Below are 19,274 nucleotides of genomic sequence, written 5' to 3' on the forward strand. Positions count from 1 at the left end.
TTTTATTGTTAAATTCAGTTTTAGTTGATTAATTTTTGGAAGAATGTTATTTTTATTTTTGAATATTTTCGATTGTATTGAAAAAGCTTTTTAATTGTTAACTTTTGATTTTTATATTGAAAGAGGAATAATTGAAATGAATTTCAGATATAAAATAAAATATAATGAAAAATATGATTGATGAATATTTCCTTCTTTTCATAAAAAAAATTTCTAAAAACTTATGTCTGTGTTTTAATAAAGAAATCAAAGTAAAAATATATTTTTTTTATATATTTTTTTTAGATATAAATATTTTAGAAATGTCACTTTTATCAAAAGTATAAAAGAAATTATTTTACCATTATTTTCATTTACAATTTTTTAAAATGATACTCTTTATGAAAATCATTTAAATTTAAATTTAATTTAATCAATTTCCTTAAATCAGATACATACGAACATGTATACTTCCTATTCTTTGAATTAAAAAATATATAGAATATTAATTTTAAAATTAATATTTTATATTCCAAAAATTTTTTCCAATTTTTCGAAATAATAAATAATCACATTTTTACATCAAATGTTATTAACGAAGTAAAATCTACTAACGTCATCCTTAAAAAATTAAATAAAAAAACATTTAAATTATATTCTTTTTAATCTTTGAAAACAAATGAAACTTCGTCACGATTGACCTTTATCATCAATCGTCCATCACGTAAAAGAAAATCGTTAAAAAAAGTAATGTTTCGATGTGTCAATAAAAACGCGAAATACGAGCGTAATACACTGACTGAATACACTTAAAAGTTACTTGTACTAGTCGCAAAACAAATTATGACACATACGCGCGCCACGCCACGTCGGTAGATAAGATATATTATTTTCAAAGACATACCATCATTCCAGGCAATGTAATGGAGCACGAGCGGCACGATAGCGAGAGATTTCCTCGTTACAGGGGGGCCACCCGGGCCTGTGGCCCTGGTTGGTGGGGTCCCACCATGCCCCTCCTCCGATGGCTTCTTCTCGTTACTAGAATATCTGCACTAGTACACTGTTAATCTGCGAATATTTTCTTTTATACGACGATAATACGTTTTGACAGATCGCTGTTACAGATCCATGTTTCTTTTCTCCAATCGAGTCATGTAAAATTCTCAGCAAAATTTAAAGATCATTTTCTGGAACGCGCCAACGCAATCGTCGTACTTTCGCTTTCGTCGTGTCTTCCGTGCTTTTCCAGAGATCCTCGAACCACCACCAATACGCCACTACCGATGATAACTTTCTTTCGTATGTAATTAAATCGAAGATCCAAGTGTCATAACGATGCATACACAATAAATAACAAGAAAAATTACAATTTATTTGTAATAGTTTTTTCGCAATGATGGGATTCAATCATCGCAACACGGATTTCTAGTCAAGTGACAATGGTCCAATCGTCGTTATCATTATCTCGTTATTAATCGTTTTTATAAAAAGGATATACATGCACGATATATCCTTGATTTTTTCTTCTACTGTACAACTTAAACACTTTATAATGAAGCCTCTCTTTTTTTACTATGTTATTTTTATTATACACAATATAACCAATCCGATGCCCGTATAATAAACTTAATGCCCTTCCGATCACTTTGACTAGTTATCACACTAGAAGCCGAGGTTAGCGTTCGCGTGCACTCGAGAACTTCGCCGCGTACGGTGTATAATACTCTGTTCTCGCCGCCAGTCGAACGTCATGCAACCGGCAAGAAAAAGACGCCGGGAATAGAATCGACGCTCCCGTGTCCCTCGACCAGCATATCACCACTGTTTTACGCTGCTATTGGCGTTTGGACGACGCGAGCGCGCCGCTTGAATCCGCGGGCCGAAATTCTCAGCTCGTCGAAATGAGTTTGCGTGCCGCATATCGTCCAACGGTTCCGTGACCTCCGAACTCTGTTGAGTCTCTTTTTTCTTTTTTCTCTGTCACTCCGACGATGCGAGCGACAGATAAGACGTATAGTAACAACGTTTCGATAACATTCACTCCGAAAAACACTCGGCGCACGGCATCGTCAACGAAAGTTTCACTAGTCGCATATTTGATTTTTTTCAATAACAATATTCTTGAAATTTCCACGAATTCTTGCACATTAATGATCTTCGACCGATATCGTACACGTCCGTGCGACCAATTCTACACTGTTCCCGCGAAATGTTATTGAACACATGGTAACAACGATCCCTGCAATTTGCTCGTGCTTTCGGTTCTTGTAGTTACTAACACATCAACCGACACGAAGGGAGGGTGTTAAATGATTTTTATGTAATGTCACAATGATATCGTCGAATTATTAGTTCGAATAAACTCTTGAATAAATAATGAGAACCAAACTCTGCCCACTTTATTTTCAATAATAGTATGATAATAAAATTATGTCAAAATAGACCACATCGATTTTCCCTCGTAAATCGTCAACAGGTGGTTCGCGCGTGCGAGAACGTTGACTTGAAATACGAATGTAAGAAACATAGTCTATCATAATCGAATCTAGTCGATTAAATATCGATTAATATCGTGTCAAAAATTCACATCAGAATACAACCGATCGAGCGAAAGAGAATTGTTAAGTTGCAATTTCGAACAGCTGATTGCATACGCAGCACTCTTTCACTATTAACACTATAAAGAAGAAAATCAGATTCGTTCAAAATAATTCTTTTTTTTTTCTTTCTTTCGTCTCGTTCGCTTCACTCGATTCAGACCTCAAATTTATCTCCGTTTTATTTTGGCTCATGACGAATCTCGATCGTTCTCGTTTCGTGTTTATCTCGAAAGTACCCTTCTCTTGCTTGTCTGTACTATCGAATGCGTCACCAGCACACGAAAGTTGCACTTAACTACAGCTGCTCGTATAATACGTAGCTCCTCACGCTGGTAACCAGCGAAGTCACACGTGTACATGTATATATTACGATAACTCGATATTCCTCCTCTTTCTCTGGCGCTACTATCTTCCTTCTCGTTTCATTGGCTGTCTGTCTCTTCTCCACCGCGAAGACTGAACTATTTTTGTTGCGATGGAAGTAACGACGGTAGTAGCACGCGTCAGTCCCCCACTCTTTATTTTTCTCGTTCGCTTTCCTTCCTCCTTCTTACATTCTTCCCTTCCCACGTTCTTCTTCTCCCCGTCGTTCACGCCGTCCTCGTTCCTCGTCTTCCTCGTCGTCGTCGTCTTCGTCGTCGTTAGTGTCACCGTTGACCCTTTGTTCTTTTTGTTTACAATGCACCGATCGACCGGAACGTTGCCCCCCTGCCAGCAGACGAACGCCGGAAAGAAGAGGAGGAAGAGGTGAAAGAGGACGACCGGATTTTTTCATACGCAAACATCGGCCAGCAGCTCTTCGCAGACGGCTCGCCTTTTTCTTGCCTCTGTCACTGAGTTACAATCACGCCGTCGTAATGAAGCGATCGTGAAAATTCACTGCGAACTTTGACCAGACTTTTATCTACTCGAAAATACTCGCGCTTCACGACGACGGCCACGCGCCGTTTCATCAAGAATGAATTTTTTTTTATTATGTCCTTGTCTCTTTTTTTTTCTTATGCCACTATGAATAATTTACACAAGCGGCAGTATTATATTGTGTTCCAAAACTTTGCAATTGTAATATCCAATTAAAAAGAAACTTTTTTTCTTTAAGGAATAGAAGGAACAAAAGAAACGAAATGAAAAAAAGAAATGATCAGAAGAAGCAAAATTAACAGAAGAACACGAAAAGCACACGAGACCGCAGCACGAGGCGCGAAGAACGCGCTCGAACAGAAAAGTGTACAAGAGAGGAGGAAGAGCAAGGACCTATGGTGCTCGTCCTATCGAAGTCCGCGAGCGATTGACTCCCGCGCGTCCCGGTCTCGGAACCATGGCACGCGCGAGGGGAGCACGGGAGGGGATTCCCGCGGGAGGAGAAGAGGTACCGCGGAACGAGGAGAGATCGAGCGGGTATGTCGGGTAGTCGGACGAGGGGTGGGGGTCGCAAGAGGGAAGAGGGAGGTGGGAAGAATCGGTGGCGGTGGCGGTGGCGGTGGCGGCGACGGCCGCGGTAGAACCAGGAGGTAACGCCAAAGAGAGACTGCGGTGTGAGGCGGGAAGCGACGCTGGCGGAGGGGGACAGAACGTCCACGGCAGCGGAGGGGGTGGATATGGCGCGTGCCACTACACGCTAGCAGGTGGAGTGCGCGTGCCCAGAAATCTTCTCTCTCTTTACTCCCTTCCCTCGTCCAAACAGATCGTTCTTTCCTTCCTTCGTTCTCGTTTTCTCTAACTCGTTCCTTCTCTTATTCTTTCTCTTTCTTTCATACGTTTTCTCTATCTTTATTCGTAATCTTCATCTGTTCTATCCTATGTCGTATTACGACTATGTCACTTCCTCTCTGTTCTTCTATCACGCCGCAGTGGTTGCCTACGTTGAGTAGATATGCTTCGCAAATAAGAATACACCCTCCCTTCTACTGTTTCTTCTTCTTCTCTCGTTTCCTCGTTCTTCCGGCCACAGTCGTTATTATTCCGTTTCTTGTCACAGACGTAACTAATTTACACGCCTTATGGTCTTACTTCGCTACAGTCCACTCACTTTGTCCGTCTTACCGATTCAATCATATACTCACAGAGTTATTATTGCTTATTTAATTATTTTGTTTTTTAATTTTTATTTATAGTTCTACTTAGAAAGAAATACATCTAATGAGCTAATTTTGAAAAATTTTATTTGTCCTTGGCGCCACTTCCATCCGAACAAGATTGACAATGTTTTGGCCACGATTAGTATGCACTGTAATTTTAACTCATCGCACGATTCGAAAATTCTTGCATTCATAATATTTATGCTATGCGTGGTTGTCGCAAGTACGATAAGAGTTGCTAACAAAAGTCTTGATAACCGTCGAAGGCACGTAATAAAGTTGTCATGACAAAATTTTAAATAATATCTATGAATTTCTAAAGAATATTCGGAACATATTTTTATTCTTTATCGTTGCTTTTCATAAATTATGAAGCAATATTTTATACTTTATTTATATTGGTATCGAAAAGAAATTCTACGTTGAATCAAATATCAATAACATCACGTATCCGTAATATCGCTTATGCTTCACACAATAATTTTTAAAATTTTTTAATTTTTAAAATAAACTTTATGATAATACGTAAAAAATAAGCATTATAATTATAATGCAATTTATACTATTTAGTTTCAATTTTTCTTAATGTTCGAAAAATTTGATTCGAATTATTTTCTTTTTTTTTTAAAAACGTCACCAATCAAAAAGCTTAATTATGATAAATATGACGTTTCTTCGTATAATAATACCGTATACTCTGAATTATGTGTTAGAGTAGAGCTGTCACGGGGCTGCGCACGTGGTTTGCAAGGAGCGCGAAAGAACAACAAACCCCACATAACGAACTTGACGCCCCGAGGAGTCGCCAGCCACTGACTCTCTTTCTGATTCGACTCGACTCGACTTGACTCGGCTTGGTTCGACTGGCCTCGCCTCGCCTCGCTTCGCCTTGTCTCCCTCACCACACGTTATCCCGCTTCGTCTCGTGTCGTCTCGTCTCGTCTCGTCTCGTCTCGTCTCGTATCGTATCGTCTCGTGTCGCCTCGTTCGTTCCGTCCGCTGCGGTACGTCGCACCGCGCCACGGTGAAGCGCGCACGTAGGCACGCGTTCGGCTATGCTCGTCCCGAAGCCGATTCGATCCGAAGCGACTCGCCAAGATTCTGACTTCAATTTCGACTCCGATTCGCGCTCCACTCGTTCCAATCAGAGTTTTACCTTCTTGCGTGTTTTATATTATCCGTATAATGCCATCAACTACCATAAAGGTTCACAAGTCTAAATCTCCACAACTATTCGAACGGTAACAGGTATACAGCAATATCTATCATCTATAGTTTCGATAATCCTACATATGCTGTCAGTATGGCGTCAGCCAAAGGAAGCCGAGTCGATATAATATACCGTGAACTATGAGAATGGCAAGACAACGTGAGTGACGATGAATCGACGGGTATTGTTACGTGCTATGACTGTGATATTTATATTAACAAAAAAATTTTTAGAAAGAGAAAATTATACAATATTTAAATCTTATAATGTTAATATTGTTTTTTTTATTAGAAATATTTTTTATTTAAATAGTAATTTTTTAAATAGATAGAAAATTTTTCAATTCTTATAGTGACTTTATAGTATATTCATATGGCATTTGGATATGTACTTTTATTAAATATAAAGACAATGATTCCGAATTATAGAAATTTCTTTTCACCTTTAAGTCACGAGCGCGACTTAAGCGACTGCCGTGCAGCTGGCAGCCAAGCTTTTACTACACAGACGCATTCGCGACACGTCGCCCGCACTCCGAACCTCCACCAACACTTCGTTGCGTCATCACAGTTTCACGGTGTGTCGGGATTCGACGGGAGGAGAACGCGCGCGAGCGCGCAAACGGGACCACTGCGAAAGCGACGCATCTGTATCGCTCCGCTTACACTTATTACAAATCCGCCAGTGATACTCAACCTAATTTAAACTTCATGTAAGCGTGACGCATCGATACAACGGTATAACTCAAGCTTAAACGTAAATTAATTTTCGCGATTTATTTCTTATCTCTTTATATATATATATATATATATATATATATATAATATTAATTTAATGTTTGTTTATATAATTTGATAGATTTTTTTATATCAGATTTTCGAATTTCTATATATAAAGTCATAATATTTAATATATCTTGTAAAAAGAAATGAAATATTCGTTCAAATTAATATTTTTATAGAAATGAAAGATATTAAGATCAAATTTTAATAAAATGAATTAAAATAAATCATATCAATCATATGTTTTAAATAATATTTAAGCGTATTAATATTAAACCCTTTATATTTCATTTTATTATATATTATATTTATTATATTTTATTATATTTCATTTTATTATATATAGTAACATTTGATAGAATAATAATACGTAATATTAATATAATATTAAAATATTAATATATTGTAATACACGATTAATAAATTCTAAAGCGTATCTAGTATCTGCTAACTTTTTACATAAAAAACTTGTTTATAGTATTTTTAATTTCAATGCAAAAAAGGAAATCGCAAATTATTCTCACCAAAGTCATTTACTATTATTAATCTGAACTTGGAAATATGAGCAGTCATATGAGTAGACTTCTCATTACGCCTAGACACATTAAGATCAAGTACGCTAACGTTCCACATCCTCGAAAGCGATAATTCGTGTTCAACTTCGGCCCACGTACAAAGTAATTATCGTAGTTGAATCGGTCGCGAACTAAGCACTATAATTAAAGATCAAAGATTCACCAAAGCGTTTGTCAACTAATGGTAACCACCGATATGCATCTTTGGAACGAGAGGCAATATTAACAACATGGATGTCGCGTGCAGATATTATAGGAATATCACGACACGGTAGAATAGTGGGATGCCGTTTGTAATTAAATGTCCGACACGGTATCATAAAGACGAACCTCGTATCGCGACATCATCCGCGCAATTGATGTTCATCCATCGTACATTCTTTGCATACAGAATGACACGTGTTATGTTTCAATTAATATGAACGACAAATCTGGCAAAAATTTTAACGATACTCAATGATTTAAATCTTTGAATATAAATTGATGTTTATATTGGCTTGATTAATAAAATAGTAAAAAAAACAATTAATTTTGAAATTAATGATTAAATATGTATATGAATATTTATATATTCATGTATTATATTTAAATGATTACGATTAAAAATAGTAAGCATAAAGAAATAAAATGATAAAATTCGCGATATGTAAGAATAAAACGATTTTTTTTCTCATAATGAATAGATCATTATTGAATAAATTTTGTATCTTTGTTTCGAAAAAAAATATTTAAAAAATTTTTTATTTTTATAAATTGATCCATACTCCATACGACATTCTATTCTTTCCAAGAAATGAACAAACTGAAAATTTTTCGTCGAATCGTAAAGTAATCTCGATTAATCTTTAAAATAAACTAAAAGATTAATAAAGAAATTGTAAATATTTTAATCGATGTGTTACTTCGATATCAGTATAACTGATATGCTCTAACTCAATGATTCTAATATCACGAAAAATATGGACCTATATGGAAGTATAATAAAGATAAGGAAAGAAAGATAAAGAGAATAGGAGAAACCAAAAAACACAAGGGGACAAGCTGAAATAAGATGATGGAGTGATATGCTTCATAATTTCCATATATAAATTATTTAATTGTTTGATTAAATTGTTTATTTACAACTTATTCGTTGCTGTATTATCCATTTTAATATTTCGTTTTTATATAAATGTTTTTCCATAATTTATGCGATAGCGCCGTCAGTTTAATTCTAAATTCAATGGTACCGTTACAACAAGGCGCGATGTCAACGCAAAAAATAAACTGGTTTATAAGGATTACAGAGAATTTGCAATCAAAAAACAGCGGTTGATCGTGAAACTGAAAAAGTTAATAGGTTCGTGAAACAGTTCGAAAATAATTAAACTATTATTCGGTGTTTTATTTTATTAATTTTTCCTACTGAAACGTAATCGTCCGATTATTTGAAAAAAAATCAACCGTTCGAAAAACGTATCGCTCAATTATTCGAATAATCGAGATTCTGTCGCACATAACTTTTGCAAACATCAACCAAACATTTATCTATTTTGATTTTTAATAATTATTAATAAATAAAAAAAATTAACCATTGTATATACAATTATATATAATTCGTGCTAAAAAACAAATTCTTCGAAATCAAAATCTTATACCGTTATAACCAAAGCTAAAACTCGACCAAAGAAAATAATCTCACGTGATTCGATTTCGATTAATTCGATTCGATCATCTAGAAGCGAGTTCGAGTTATCGATAAATCCAATTAACGACACCCACCTTCCTCTCGAGATGGTGAGTTATTAAAAGTTGTCAGCCACCGATAACTCTCGGTCTACGTATCGAGATAGAACCGCAAAATCTTGAACCGACTTCTCTACCAAACGAACGAAAGAAGTTCTTCTCCATTGGTTTCACCACGCCTCCAGTTCTCGCATATGTATTTTTAGGTTAGACTATTTTCGAAAGTGCACGGAAGAAATAGGGGAGTGGGAAGAAAGAAAAGAGAAACAGAGAGAAAGAGAGAGAGAAAGAGAGAGAGAGCGGAGAGAAATAAAAGAGGAGGATAGAGAAAATGGGGAAGAATACCGATCGTTCCTTCCTTTTTTTCTTTCGCGGTATCTGCTGGCTCGTTTTCGCCTACAGTCACGTAAAAGAAGCCAGCACCGGTATTATCCGCACAATGCACACACAGAAGAAAAGACTCCGTGAGTGGAGCAAGAGGGGAAGGGAGGGAAACCGAGATGGAATAGAAACGGGGCGAAGGTGAGCGTCGTTGGAGTAACAAAGATGGCGGAAAGAAGAGGTCGATGCCGCCTTCCTTACTGATTTGCGAGATCACTCTCTCCCTCTTTCTTTCCATCCTTTTTCACTTCCTTTTTTCCTTTCTATCCTCGTCTTTTTCCCTTGCAATCCCTCCTCACGACTTGTCACCCTGCCAGTCCCTCCTGTTTCTGGGTTTGCCGTTCATTGGAATGCGAGAGTAATCATTCCATCCTTCTTCATCGACCTCTTTCGCGACACGGCCGTAACCAGAACCGACTGATTTTCTGTTCCATTGCTTTTGCTTCGATGCACGCGCCTATTTATCGCTACAATTATTGCCACGGATGCCTTTCCTTCCATCGACCATCGAAATACTCTACCTCTTCGTGGTTTCTCACGGTTCGCGTGCTTTGAGATTAACCTTCCATAAACGCACGTGACTTGCAAGTTTGTTATATGCATTTCGATGTATTTATCATTGTGTTAACACAAGTATTATTTCATTTATGTTACATGTCAATCTTTAATTTTTATAAATAAATGATTAATAAATTTAATTAGATTAGAATTAAATTAATATTTTATATTATCAATCTCTTAATATATGGATTTTTAAATTTCATTTATCTTTCATCTTGAAATTATAAAATTAATTCATAAGATTAATAAATACTAATAAAGATAGAATCATTTCGATTGTTACTTCGAGTTGAATCTGTATCAGAAAGCTATGTTAAATTTGGATTAAGATTCGATTAGACGGGATACAGACGAGACTAAGGATTTTGAATTCGTATTAAGCATTCTGATGAGCTACGACATAAATTACAAATACATTCTCTTTCACATCAATAAAGCATTGAACATTATTTCTTCACTAGCGAGTTAAAATATTAAAACTTCATTTCCATGCTAAAAATATTTCGAGTAGAATTCGTTATTCTTTTTTCTTATTCTTAAATTCAAAACTCACCAAAAAAAATCCCTTCATCCAAGCAAGATCAAACGCGACACGCGTATCTCGTGAATTTAAGCCGTATCCTCAACATGAAAACCGCCGCATCACGCAAAGGGTTAAATAAACGGGTCTCCAAAAGGAAGCAACGAAGAGGAACTGAAATAACGCGAAACATTTTTACATTCGCGTCCTTTCCTCTTTCCAACCTATGCACGAGCATACGCGCTAACGAGCCAACCGTTCCATACGGTTCGTCGCAAAAAGCCTCTTAAGGTTGACAAATTTCAATTACGCGCGCTCACTCGCTTGCCACCATGCCGATTTATCTCGAGGCGTGCACGATTCCAGCGAAACCTGTCGTCAGCGAATTCCTACGGCGAACAAAGAAGTCGACCGGTCGAGATTTCCTCGCGACTTAACCGGCGCATAACTAAAAAGTAAAAGCGTCAAAGGATTCTGGCTCGATTACGTCTTCGCGTACAGCGGCACCTAAAGTCGCGTTTGTTTAAACGAATGCGAGGCACTGAGCATGCGCACTGCGCACAAAAACCATAAGCTCGTAACGGACATCGCTAGGGTGGGAAACGTGCGGGACGAGAAACATGGCGTGAAGATTACGCGTATATAATGATACAGTGACGCAATAGAGGAAGTTTTCGTGTACGATTGCATTTGAACGTTTCACGTTTTTGTTAAAAACAAGAGATTAAGAAAAACAAGTAACTATTTAATCCATGATTAAATTCTCTCTTTCTTATTTCCTTTATCTAACAGCAATTGTTATAACCACGTATAAAAATGAACTCGTCGAAATTATTTATATTATATATAAATTTTTTTCAAACAAAAGAATAAAATATTACGATAAAAAAAAGGAAATACTATCGAAATTCGCAACAATCGAAGACGGTATCAATCGTAAAACAACTCATATGATAGCATACTCGAAACTACGATACGACATAGATCGAATCAAAAAGATATTTGCGTGCCGGACAATTTAAATAGCCAATAGCCTGCCTCGACCATATCCTCAGGCTACGAGAGAACATTTACTTATTTCATAACTCGACCAACTGGATAATAACAATTTCCACGGATGCCGTGAGGTCTGGTAAACAAGCCGAGTTCTCCGTTCTAATTGTCAGCTTTTCTCCCGATTCCCAATTCGCAAACGTCACAGTTACGCGAACGATCGGCTGGTGCGTCGTCTTCCATGTTATCCAAGGGAAGAAAGAGGATCGGTTAATTACACCATTCGTTCCAGCCTATTAATGAGAATCACTGCCGTGGAATGACATCTACTACCTACTTGTTTTCATTAGAGCCTTAGAAGTGCGCACGAACCGATGGCGTGTTTGTACAACTATGCCTCCTCTCGGCCAGCCCGGTATCGCGCATCCACGTAATTGAATCACGCTCGTCGCACGGCTAAACAGATCCGTTCTCGGTAAATGAGATTCCATGGAAATAAGCGGCCGGGATTGATCATGAATGAGAAACGGGCCAGGCGATCAGAAATTTTGGCGAAGAAATGAAATTGATTCAAATGGTTTCAGATTATAAGATGATTTGATGGTTTGATTAACTCACCCACGAGATTAGGTTTGCTTGGATTGAAAAACGTATGGAAAATCTATCGATGCACTTACCTGAAACAGAAAAGATTTGATTATTAGTATTTGTGTGCGTGATACGATAATTTTATCGCATATATTAAGTTGATAAAATGATTTTAATGGTTTTTTTTTTTTTGGAATTGAAATTTATCGGAACGTTTATAAGAATTTATTTATTCGACATATAATAGATCTCGTTGAGAATAATTTGAGACTTTGATTATTAGAATCAAATCGAGATGACGCATGATGCTGTTACTGAGAATGTTTAAGTAATCATTGCAGTTATCTTCTTGGAATTTTGTGTATTTTATCTCAAGTAATATTAATGAGTTTCGAATGGAAATAAAATGCGAGAGGAAAAAATTATCATAAAGGCAAATCATTTGTTTTATTTAAAAATTATTATATAATGAATTATTTAAAAAATTAAACACAGATAATATATATATATATATATATCTTTATTTCTATAAATATAAATTCTTCTTTCATTTTTAATAATAATCCATGTAAATAAGATAAAATAATTTCTTCTAGAGAAGAAGTTAACATTTAGCAAAGTGTGTTATTGGAAATATAATACGAAATATTGAGATATAATTTTTTAGATCTATTTGTTTCTTTTATTTATATTTCTTATCTTTCTATAGTATCTTTAGTGATTTCTTCTCTTTGTGAAATCGATACGATTGCTTGAAATAATCATATGCTTTTATATTTCCTTATCATACGTTGGATCAAAGATTATTTTCAAAAATTCGAAATGAATTCTTACCATAATCCTTTTTACAACATGCTTCATTATACTCTCAAATATTGCTCTACAATTTTTATTCTAGAAAATAATAAAATTTGTAAATAAACGAGTACAATAAATAATTAAAAAAAAAATTATAAATAAAAAATTTGCTAAGAAACAAGATAATTCACCGTATTTGTTAAACGGTTGATATAAACGGTGCAAGAACAACGAATTAACATTCGCAAACATAGTCGAAACAAGATACTAGTAGAGAACGTAACTTGTCGAAGTTGTTCTAAAGCCCAAGAATGGCGCGACCAATCCGTTCTCTCGTTATCGACGCTTTTTATGCCAGTCCGATAACGAAACTGCAGAGAGACACTTACGTCAGCACGGTGTACAACCAAGCCTTCGACGAACTTGCTTGATACAATGTCGATATCTTGTTCAAGTGCAATGTCGCCGCAAAATCTCATTTTCATCGTTGCGTTCCTCGATTCAAAATCTTAGGATAAGGTTTCGATCCTTTTTCGTTTCGATCATTTTAACATACGTTCTACGATTTGGAATTTGAAGAATCGATTCTAAACAACAATGAAAGAAAAAGTTGATGTTCATTTTTATGATGCGATGTAATTTTTATTAGAAAATAGTTTTTAAATAGGTAAAAATAATTGAATAAAAAAGAATATTTGAGAAAAAATAGAAGAGTTAGCGAGATATCTGTTAAAATCAATTGTTAAGATTCAGATGTAGTAAGAATTATTAGAATAATTTGATCGTGATGTTTATTTTTTTAATTTTTTTTTTTCTCGTTTAAAAATTAATTTATTTTCAACTTCTCAAGATCACTGATACATAAGTTTTATTTTTATTTTTATATTGCATAATTGACATTAACGTGCGTTTAAAAATACACGTATAGCAACGTGACTTTAAAACGTCCTCTGGAATTAGAATTAAAACGTAAAATTTACTTTTACCAAGGTCACAGATGTCGGAAAACAACCTGTGAATACAAACATGTTTACCATCGCGTGACTGATATCAGACACGTATTCGTCAGCGCATTGATAAACTACTGACAATGCGTTATTCCAACGAAGAGAGAATTAATATAATCTTCGTTTATAGTGAAAGTGTCTAATCGGATAGTGATTCAAAACGAAGACTTCGAAGTATGTACTTACATTACTACCTATCACGTTTCACCGACAAAATGTTCAAAATGAATAAAAATTAAATTATAAAAAAGGACACTAATTCTCAATTCTCGTTCATTATCATACTAAAAATTATTTAATTTTTTTTTATTGGAATATCTACAATTTGGACAGCTCATCACTAAAATTCTTTATCCAGTTTGCAATTTCTTTTATAGCAATCCCAAGTAAAATTAACTTTCTATTCTCACTCGCAAGAGGCTCAACTCTGACTGACGGACTTGGTTGGACAATGTTTACAATTTCCAGGATGACTCCTTCAAACATTGAATCATCGATCTTCACACAACAACGTTTCAAAGTCGGGCGTGTATTTCGCGTGACGATGAAAGAAAAAAAAAAAAAGGAGAAAAATGAGGGAAGGCGTTGGATACACCGGTGGCCTGGTTTCTTAAGATCATGAAAGGTGTTCTCCTCGGCTGGCGAGTGTAAACACTGTTGCTTGCTTGAATCTTCCTTAGTGCCGGGCTCTCGAGCATCGTCTCTCGTCATCTCTCCTCTTTTCCCGCCGGTTTTCCTTCGCCCGGCTGCGGCGATCCTCCTCTCTCCCCTCCCTCTCCCTTCCTTCTCCCTTCCCTCTCCCTTCCCTCTCCCCCACGCCACGTTTTACTCTGTTGAAAGGGCCATCGGTGAAAGAAAGTATTTTCGGTCGGAGGAGTATTTACACCAATGTGAAACGAAAGGATACGTATTGTAAGTATTGTAATTAATGGAGAAGGATTTTTGCGTACCTTTAACGTAACGGCTTCTTCGATTCGAAATTCATCCTTCACACTAAATATCTTAGTTGAAGGAAAGAAATTATCGATATACAAAATTGAGAGAAAAAAATTCTTACATTTACAATTATTTTTTTTAATCGAATCGAAGAGTTAAGAGTCTAATGGCATAATGAGGAAAATATTCTCGCATAAGGAAAAGATTATTATAATTTTCCAAGAACTCGAGGTTAAAGATCGAATAATTACAATTGATTATTTCGAAATTGTTATCTATTAATAAAGATAAAAATTTTTTTACTATCTTTTTTTTCGATAGATTTAATTCACGTTATTAGATTTTTTTTTTAACGATTTTTTTTCACGTATCGTATTATACAGAGAAAGATAAGTATTTATAAGACAAGAGCCTTAAATTCCAGTGAAAATGTTACGTGGAAATATTTAAGTTTAAGGGAAAAAATTGCGCTTGCCTGAATTTCTGACACTTTCGTTTTCTCTGGTGTTTAGTTTGTTTGAATAATATAACAAGAGTATATTCTTCGTCTAAGGAAAATGTTTGGGAAAAATCTTCTTCCAATAAAACATCTTTCGTCTAATTAAAATTTCATTTTTATCGATTACTTGTGCCACGGAAACCTCGTGTTCCTTTTATCTTTTAAAATTCACGTGAATAGTGTCGAATAAATCTCCAATAAAATCGAAGATAAATAACAAACAAGTAAATAATTAACAAAAAATGAAATATTTAGAATCATCGTTTATTTCGTTGTGAATAAATTTCGAAATATATCGATCTTTAAAAAATTCTTTTGGAATAAAATTTTTTTGCATCCTCTACGCGTTCCACCACGTAACAATGCCCGTGGACCGCTCGTTAAGGCCGCGATGTTAATTAGCTTCGTCGAATAAACGAACGAGAATGTAGAATGAGAATCAGACGATCGCCTTTTCTCGAGTCGTTCGAATCTCTGTGAACGAACCACAGCGACGATCCATCGTTTTTTCGACGATGGGCCGTAGGAATTGTGGCGTGTAATCGTTCAATCGTATCGGGTTATTGTTCTTACCAGTCGCGGTGATTTTTGCTTCGTTGAAAAATCGCAACGTTATATTATATAACGAAGTTCGAAGTATTGTTATGTAAATGAATTACGAAGCGAGAAAAGCGTGCTACGGTTGCCGGTCGAACAAGTTTCAGACGCTTTTGTTCGTACACCGATTATATTTAACTTTATCACGGAATTTGTTTTAGAGGGAGGCGGAAAGAGAAAGAATTCGATCGAAAATCGAACGATCGGTTGGGAACAATTTTTCAAAATTTCTCCTTTAACTTTTTAATTTTCTCGAATAAAAAAAAAGAAAATGGAAATAAGAGTGTCCTCGTTCGGGGAGCACAGTTGGAAATTTTCTCAAGTATCTAGGAATTTAATTTAGACGAAAGACAGTGAAGTGAGAATGGAAGGTATGGACGCGTAATACAGAGTGATATTAATCCTTCAAATTATAATTTTCTTCTAAGAAGAGGATTAAAATGGCAGCACTCCTTGGTATAATAAAGTCGAGTCGTGTATTTTCCAACACATTGGTCCAATTTTTTGAAGAAATTTAATCGAAAAAACTAATCATAATTTAGTTTCGTTTTCGAAATTTCTTACGAAACTTTTTTTTTTTTCGAAAATTTATTTTCAAAGAGTGAAAAAAAAAATTCTTTCCTCCCCAAAATTAAATCTTCTCGAACGCTTGGAAACGGGCCATGACCGATTGATTGTGAAGAAAAATCCTACGATCATCGAAACATCAAAACATCCGCTCGACTTTCTCTCCTCGCGCCAAGAAGCTCTCTCTCTCTCTCTCTCTCTCTCTCTCTCTCTCTCTCTCTCTCTCTCTCTCTCCTCTCGAGGGGGGACCTCTCTCGATTCGTTCCTCCGCTATCGGCTTCGTACGGTATACGGTTCGATTTATCGACGAGCGAAGGGATGAATCGTGGCGCTATTGGGGAGTGGGGAACGCGTGCAAACGGGCAGGAGGGCGACGCTTGCATAAAGTGGTGGAAAATTCGGGTTGAAACCTGTGAAAGCGGGGAAAGAAGATCAATAAAGTGGTATGCCATACTGTCGGTGCCGCTGGTGTGCTGTTGTAGTAGCGGCTGGCTGGCTGGTGTGTATTATTAAGCGGAGGTGTGGAGTCAGAGAACGAGAGAGAGAGAGAAAGAGAAAGAGAGAGAGAGAGAATGAGAAAGAGGGACAAGTGACGAGAGAGGAACAGTGTGGGTGGAAACATTGGTCAGGGATGAACAAAGATACAAAGTGTTGAGGTATGAGGAAAACGAGAGAGTCGAAAAGGGGGTATGAATCGAGGGAGAAGTGGGAGGAGATGGAAAGGCGGTGAGCAGGAAATATGGAACAAGATAATAAAAACTCACGAGAGTAGGAAGAAACCGGTGCGAGCTGTTTCTCGAGAAATCGCTCGTAGAGCGTGGATATTAGCAGAGGGTTGTAAGTAATTTTTAATAATGTGGACATACGAACGGTATGCTGGAAAGTTTCATGTAAGATGATGATTTCGGAAATTAGTTATTTTGTTTTCGTTTTTGGGCAAAGCTCGACTCTTTTTTTTTTTTTTGTATGATTATTTTTTTTGTGTAAAAAAGTTACTTTGTAATTTTGTAATTTCGATAATGATTCCGGGGGAAAAATAAGGGAAGAAATTGGGGAAAACGGTAAGATCTAGCAAAGGATCTTCGAGAGGAACGAAAAAGGCGTGTAAAATGGTCGATTTAGTGGAGCGGGAAGACGAAAAGTGAGCATCGTGTGCCATACTTGCGTCGGTTGCAACACGGTCTAGTTGGCAGAGTGCAGTTTTCTGCATGGTTTACACGTGGAATGGACGGTGCAACGGGAAAAGGTGAATTAGAAATTTGTTCTACATACTTATACCGGTGTGAAGCCGGGAAGGTTGATCTCTTGTCATTCGACTTGCTTCGTTTTCCACCGTTCTGAAATCGATTTCCTCCGAATATGGTTGTAAATTTCCGAAGTAGGCGAAAGAAAAAAGAAAAAAAAATCAAAATATTGGTTCGAAAAATATTTACGCTGGAAGTTCGGTCGAAATTTATCATTTGCGTGCCGCGATTAATTTTAAAGGATTTTGCTAAAAGATTGAAGCTGCTACCACGACGAGGCACGTGGTTGAACGAACCACCGTGCATCGATATTCGAGTTTCCCCTTTAAGCCTGATTCATAAGTACGCCTTCCGCGGCTTCACGATTACTTTCTGAAATTTATCGTTACTAAAAATTTTTTCTCCGTTTCCTTTGCCTCTTTTTTTTTTTAATCATCGATCGAAGAGCATTAAATTCCATCGAAACGAAAGATCGATGTTAATCGATCCATCCTTTGAACAATTGGATGATGCGAAATGATTAAAATCAGCGATTAAAAACCCTAAAAAAAATCTAAGTTTCGCTAAGCTAAGAAATATTTTTACTCATTTACATACAAATATCAATATAATAACGATATTTTATATACTCGGATGTTAAAAACGAATTTAACCCGATTCTTTACTTTAGATCCAATTTTTGCGTTAAAAAAATTGAAAAAAATTTTTTTTTCTCGTTAAAAGTGTCAAGAATAACGTTCAAAACAAAACAAAAAAAAAGAAAAAAAATCAATTCACATGTTTTTCACATTTGACAAAACCGTTTTACCATTTAACCTAAATATCCTAAATAGGCGATTCGCAACTGATATTTCAAAATTTCGAAATCGCAACGGTTCGATAATTAATATCGAATGTATACAAAATGGTCGTCCATTGTGGACCAAAACTAATAAAAAAAAAAACATTAAAAAAAAATTGATTCCCTATTCATCCTCGCTTCTTCTCCTTTTCCCGCCAAGCTTTCGAAAAGCGGGCAGCAGGATGTTCGTCGCGCCAATGGAAAAACCAACGAAACCCGTACGCGATCGACTTTGCGTTTTCCTTCGCCCTCTTGAGCGTTCGAGGATCAGAGCTGCTCGGCTTACCTTCGCGCATCCCTTTTCCCCCCTTTTTCCCTCTGTGGTTCCCTCTAACCTGCCTTCGAGCATCTTCCACCGATCCTCTCGCGTGTTTTATTTTCATTTCTCTCTCTTTCTCCCTATCTTTTTTCTTTCCCCTCTTTTCTTCTCTCTCTCTCTCCTTAAAACCCCCCATGACCAACCCCTTCCTCTCTCCACGAATGATTTTCCACGAGTATTTTATCCTGCTATCCTGACCAGATTTATTATCGATGCGTAACGTGTTTTTAAGGCAAGTTAATCTTGCTAACGTTTAATTTACGGGATAAGATAAGATTCGACGAAGAAACGTCGAATTATTTTGGAATTGGAGGAGTTGCGAGGACGAATGATGAAGTTTCGTTGTACGTCATTGAAAAGAATTATATATCGAGATGAAAATATGCTTTTCTTTTTTTTAATTGCTCGCAAATATTTTCATTCAAAGGATCGATTTGAATTCCCTTTCACGGATTGCCTATTCGTTTGCCC

At 36.3% G+C, this 19,274-nt stretch overlaps 1 protein-coding gene across 6 annotated transcripts in view; it reads right to left on the minus strand.

Annotated features, from left to right (window-relative positions):
- Window positions 1-19,274, minus strand: part of LOC122718958 (neurogenic protein mastermind) — a 221,154-nt gene that overhangs the window by 108,617 nt on the left and 93,263 nt on the right. For 2 of the 6 annotated variants that reach the window (XM_043944409.1, XM_043944408.1), the window contains exon 1: window positions 884-5,160. The exons of the other annotated variants lie outside the window; for them this stretch is intronic. In XM_043944409.1, the coding sequence (XP_043800344.1) occupies window positions 884-889 (6 nt within the window). In that variant the 5' untranslated portion in view covers window positions 890-5,160. Of the gene's footprint in view, window positions 1-883; window positions 5,161-19,274 lie in introns of those variants that run through there. 6 annotated transcript variants of the gene reach the window in all.

Source organism: Apis laboriosa, unplaced genomic scaffold (assembly GCF_014066325.1).
Source record: "Apis laboriosa isolate Shangri-la unplaced genomic scaffold, ASM1406632v1 scaffold68_cov148, whole genome shotgun sequence".
NCBI classification, from domain to species: domain Eukaryota; kingdom Metazoa; phylum Arthropoda; class Insecta; order Hymenoptera; family Apidae; genus Apis; species Apis laboriosa.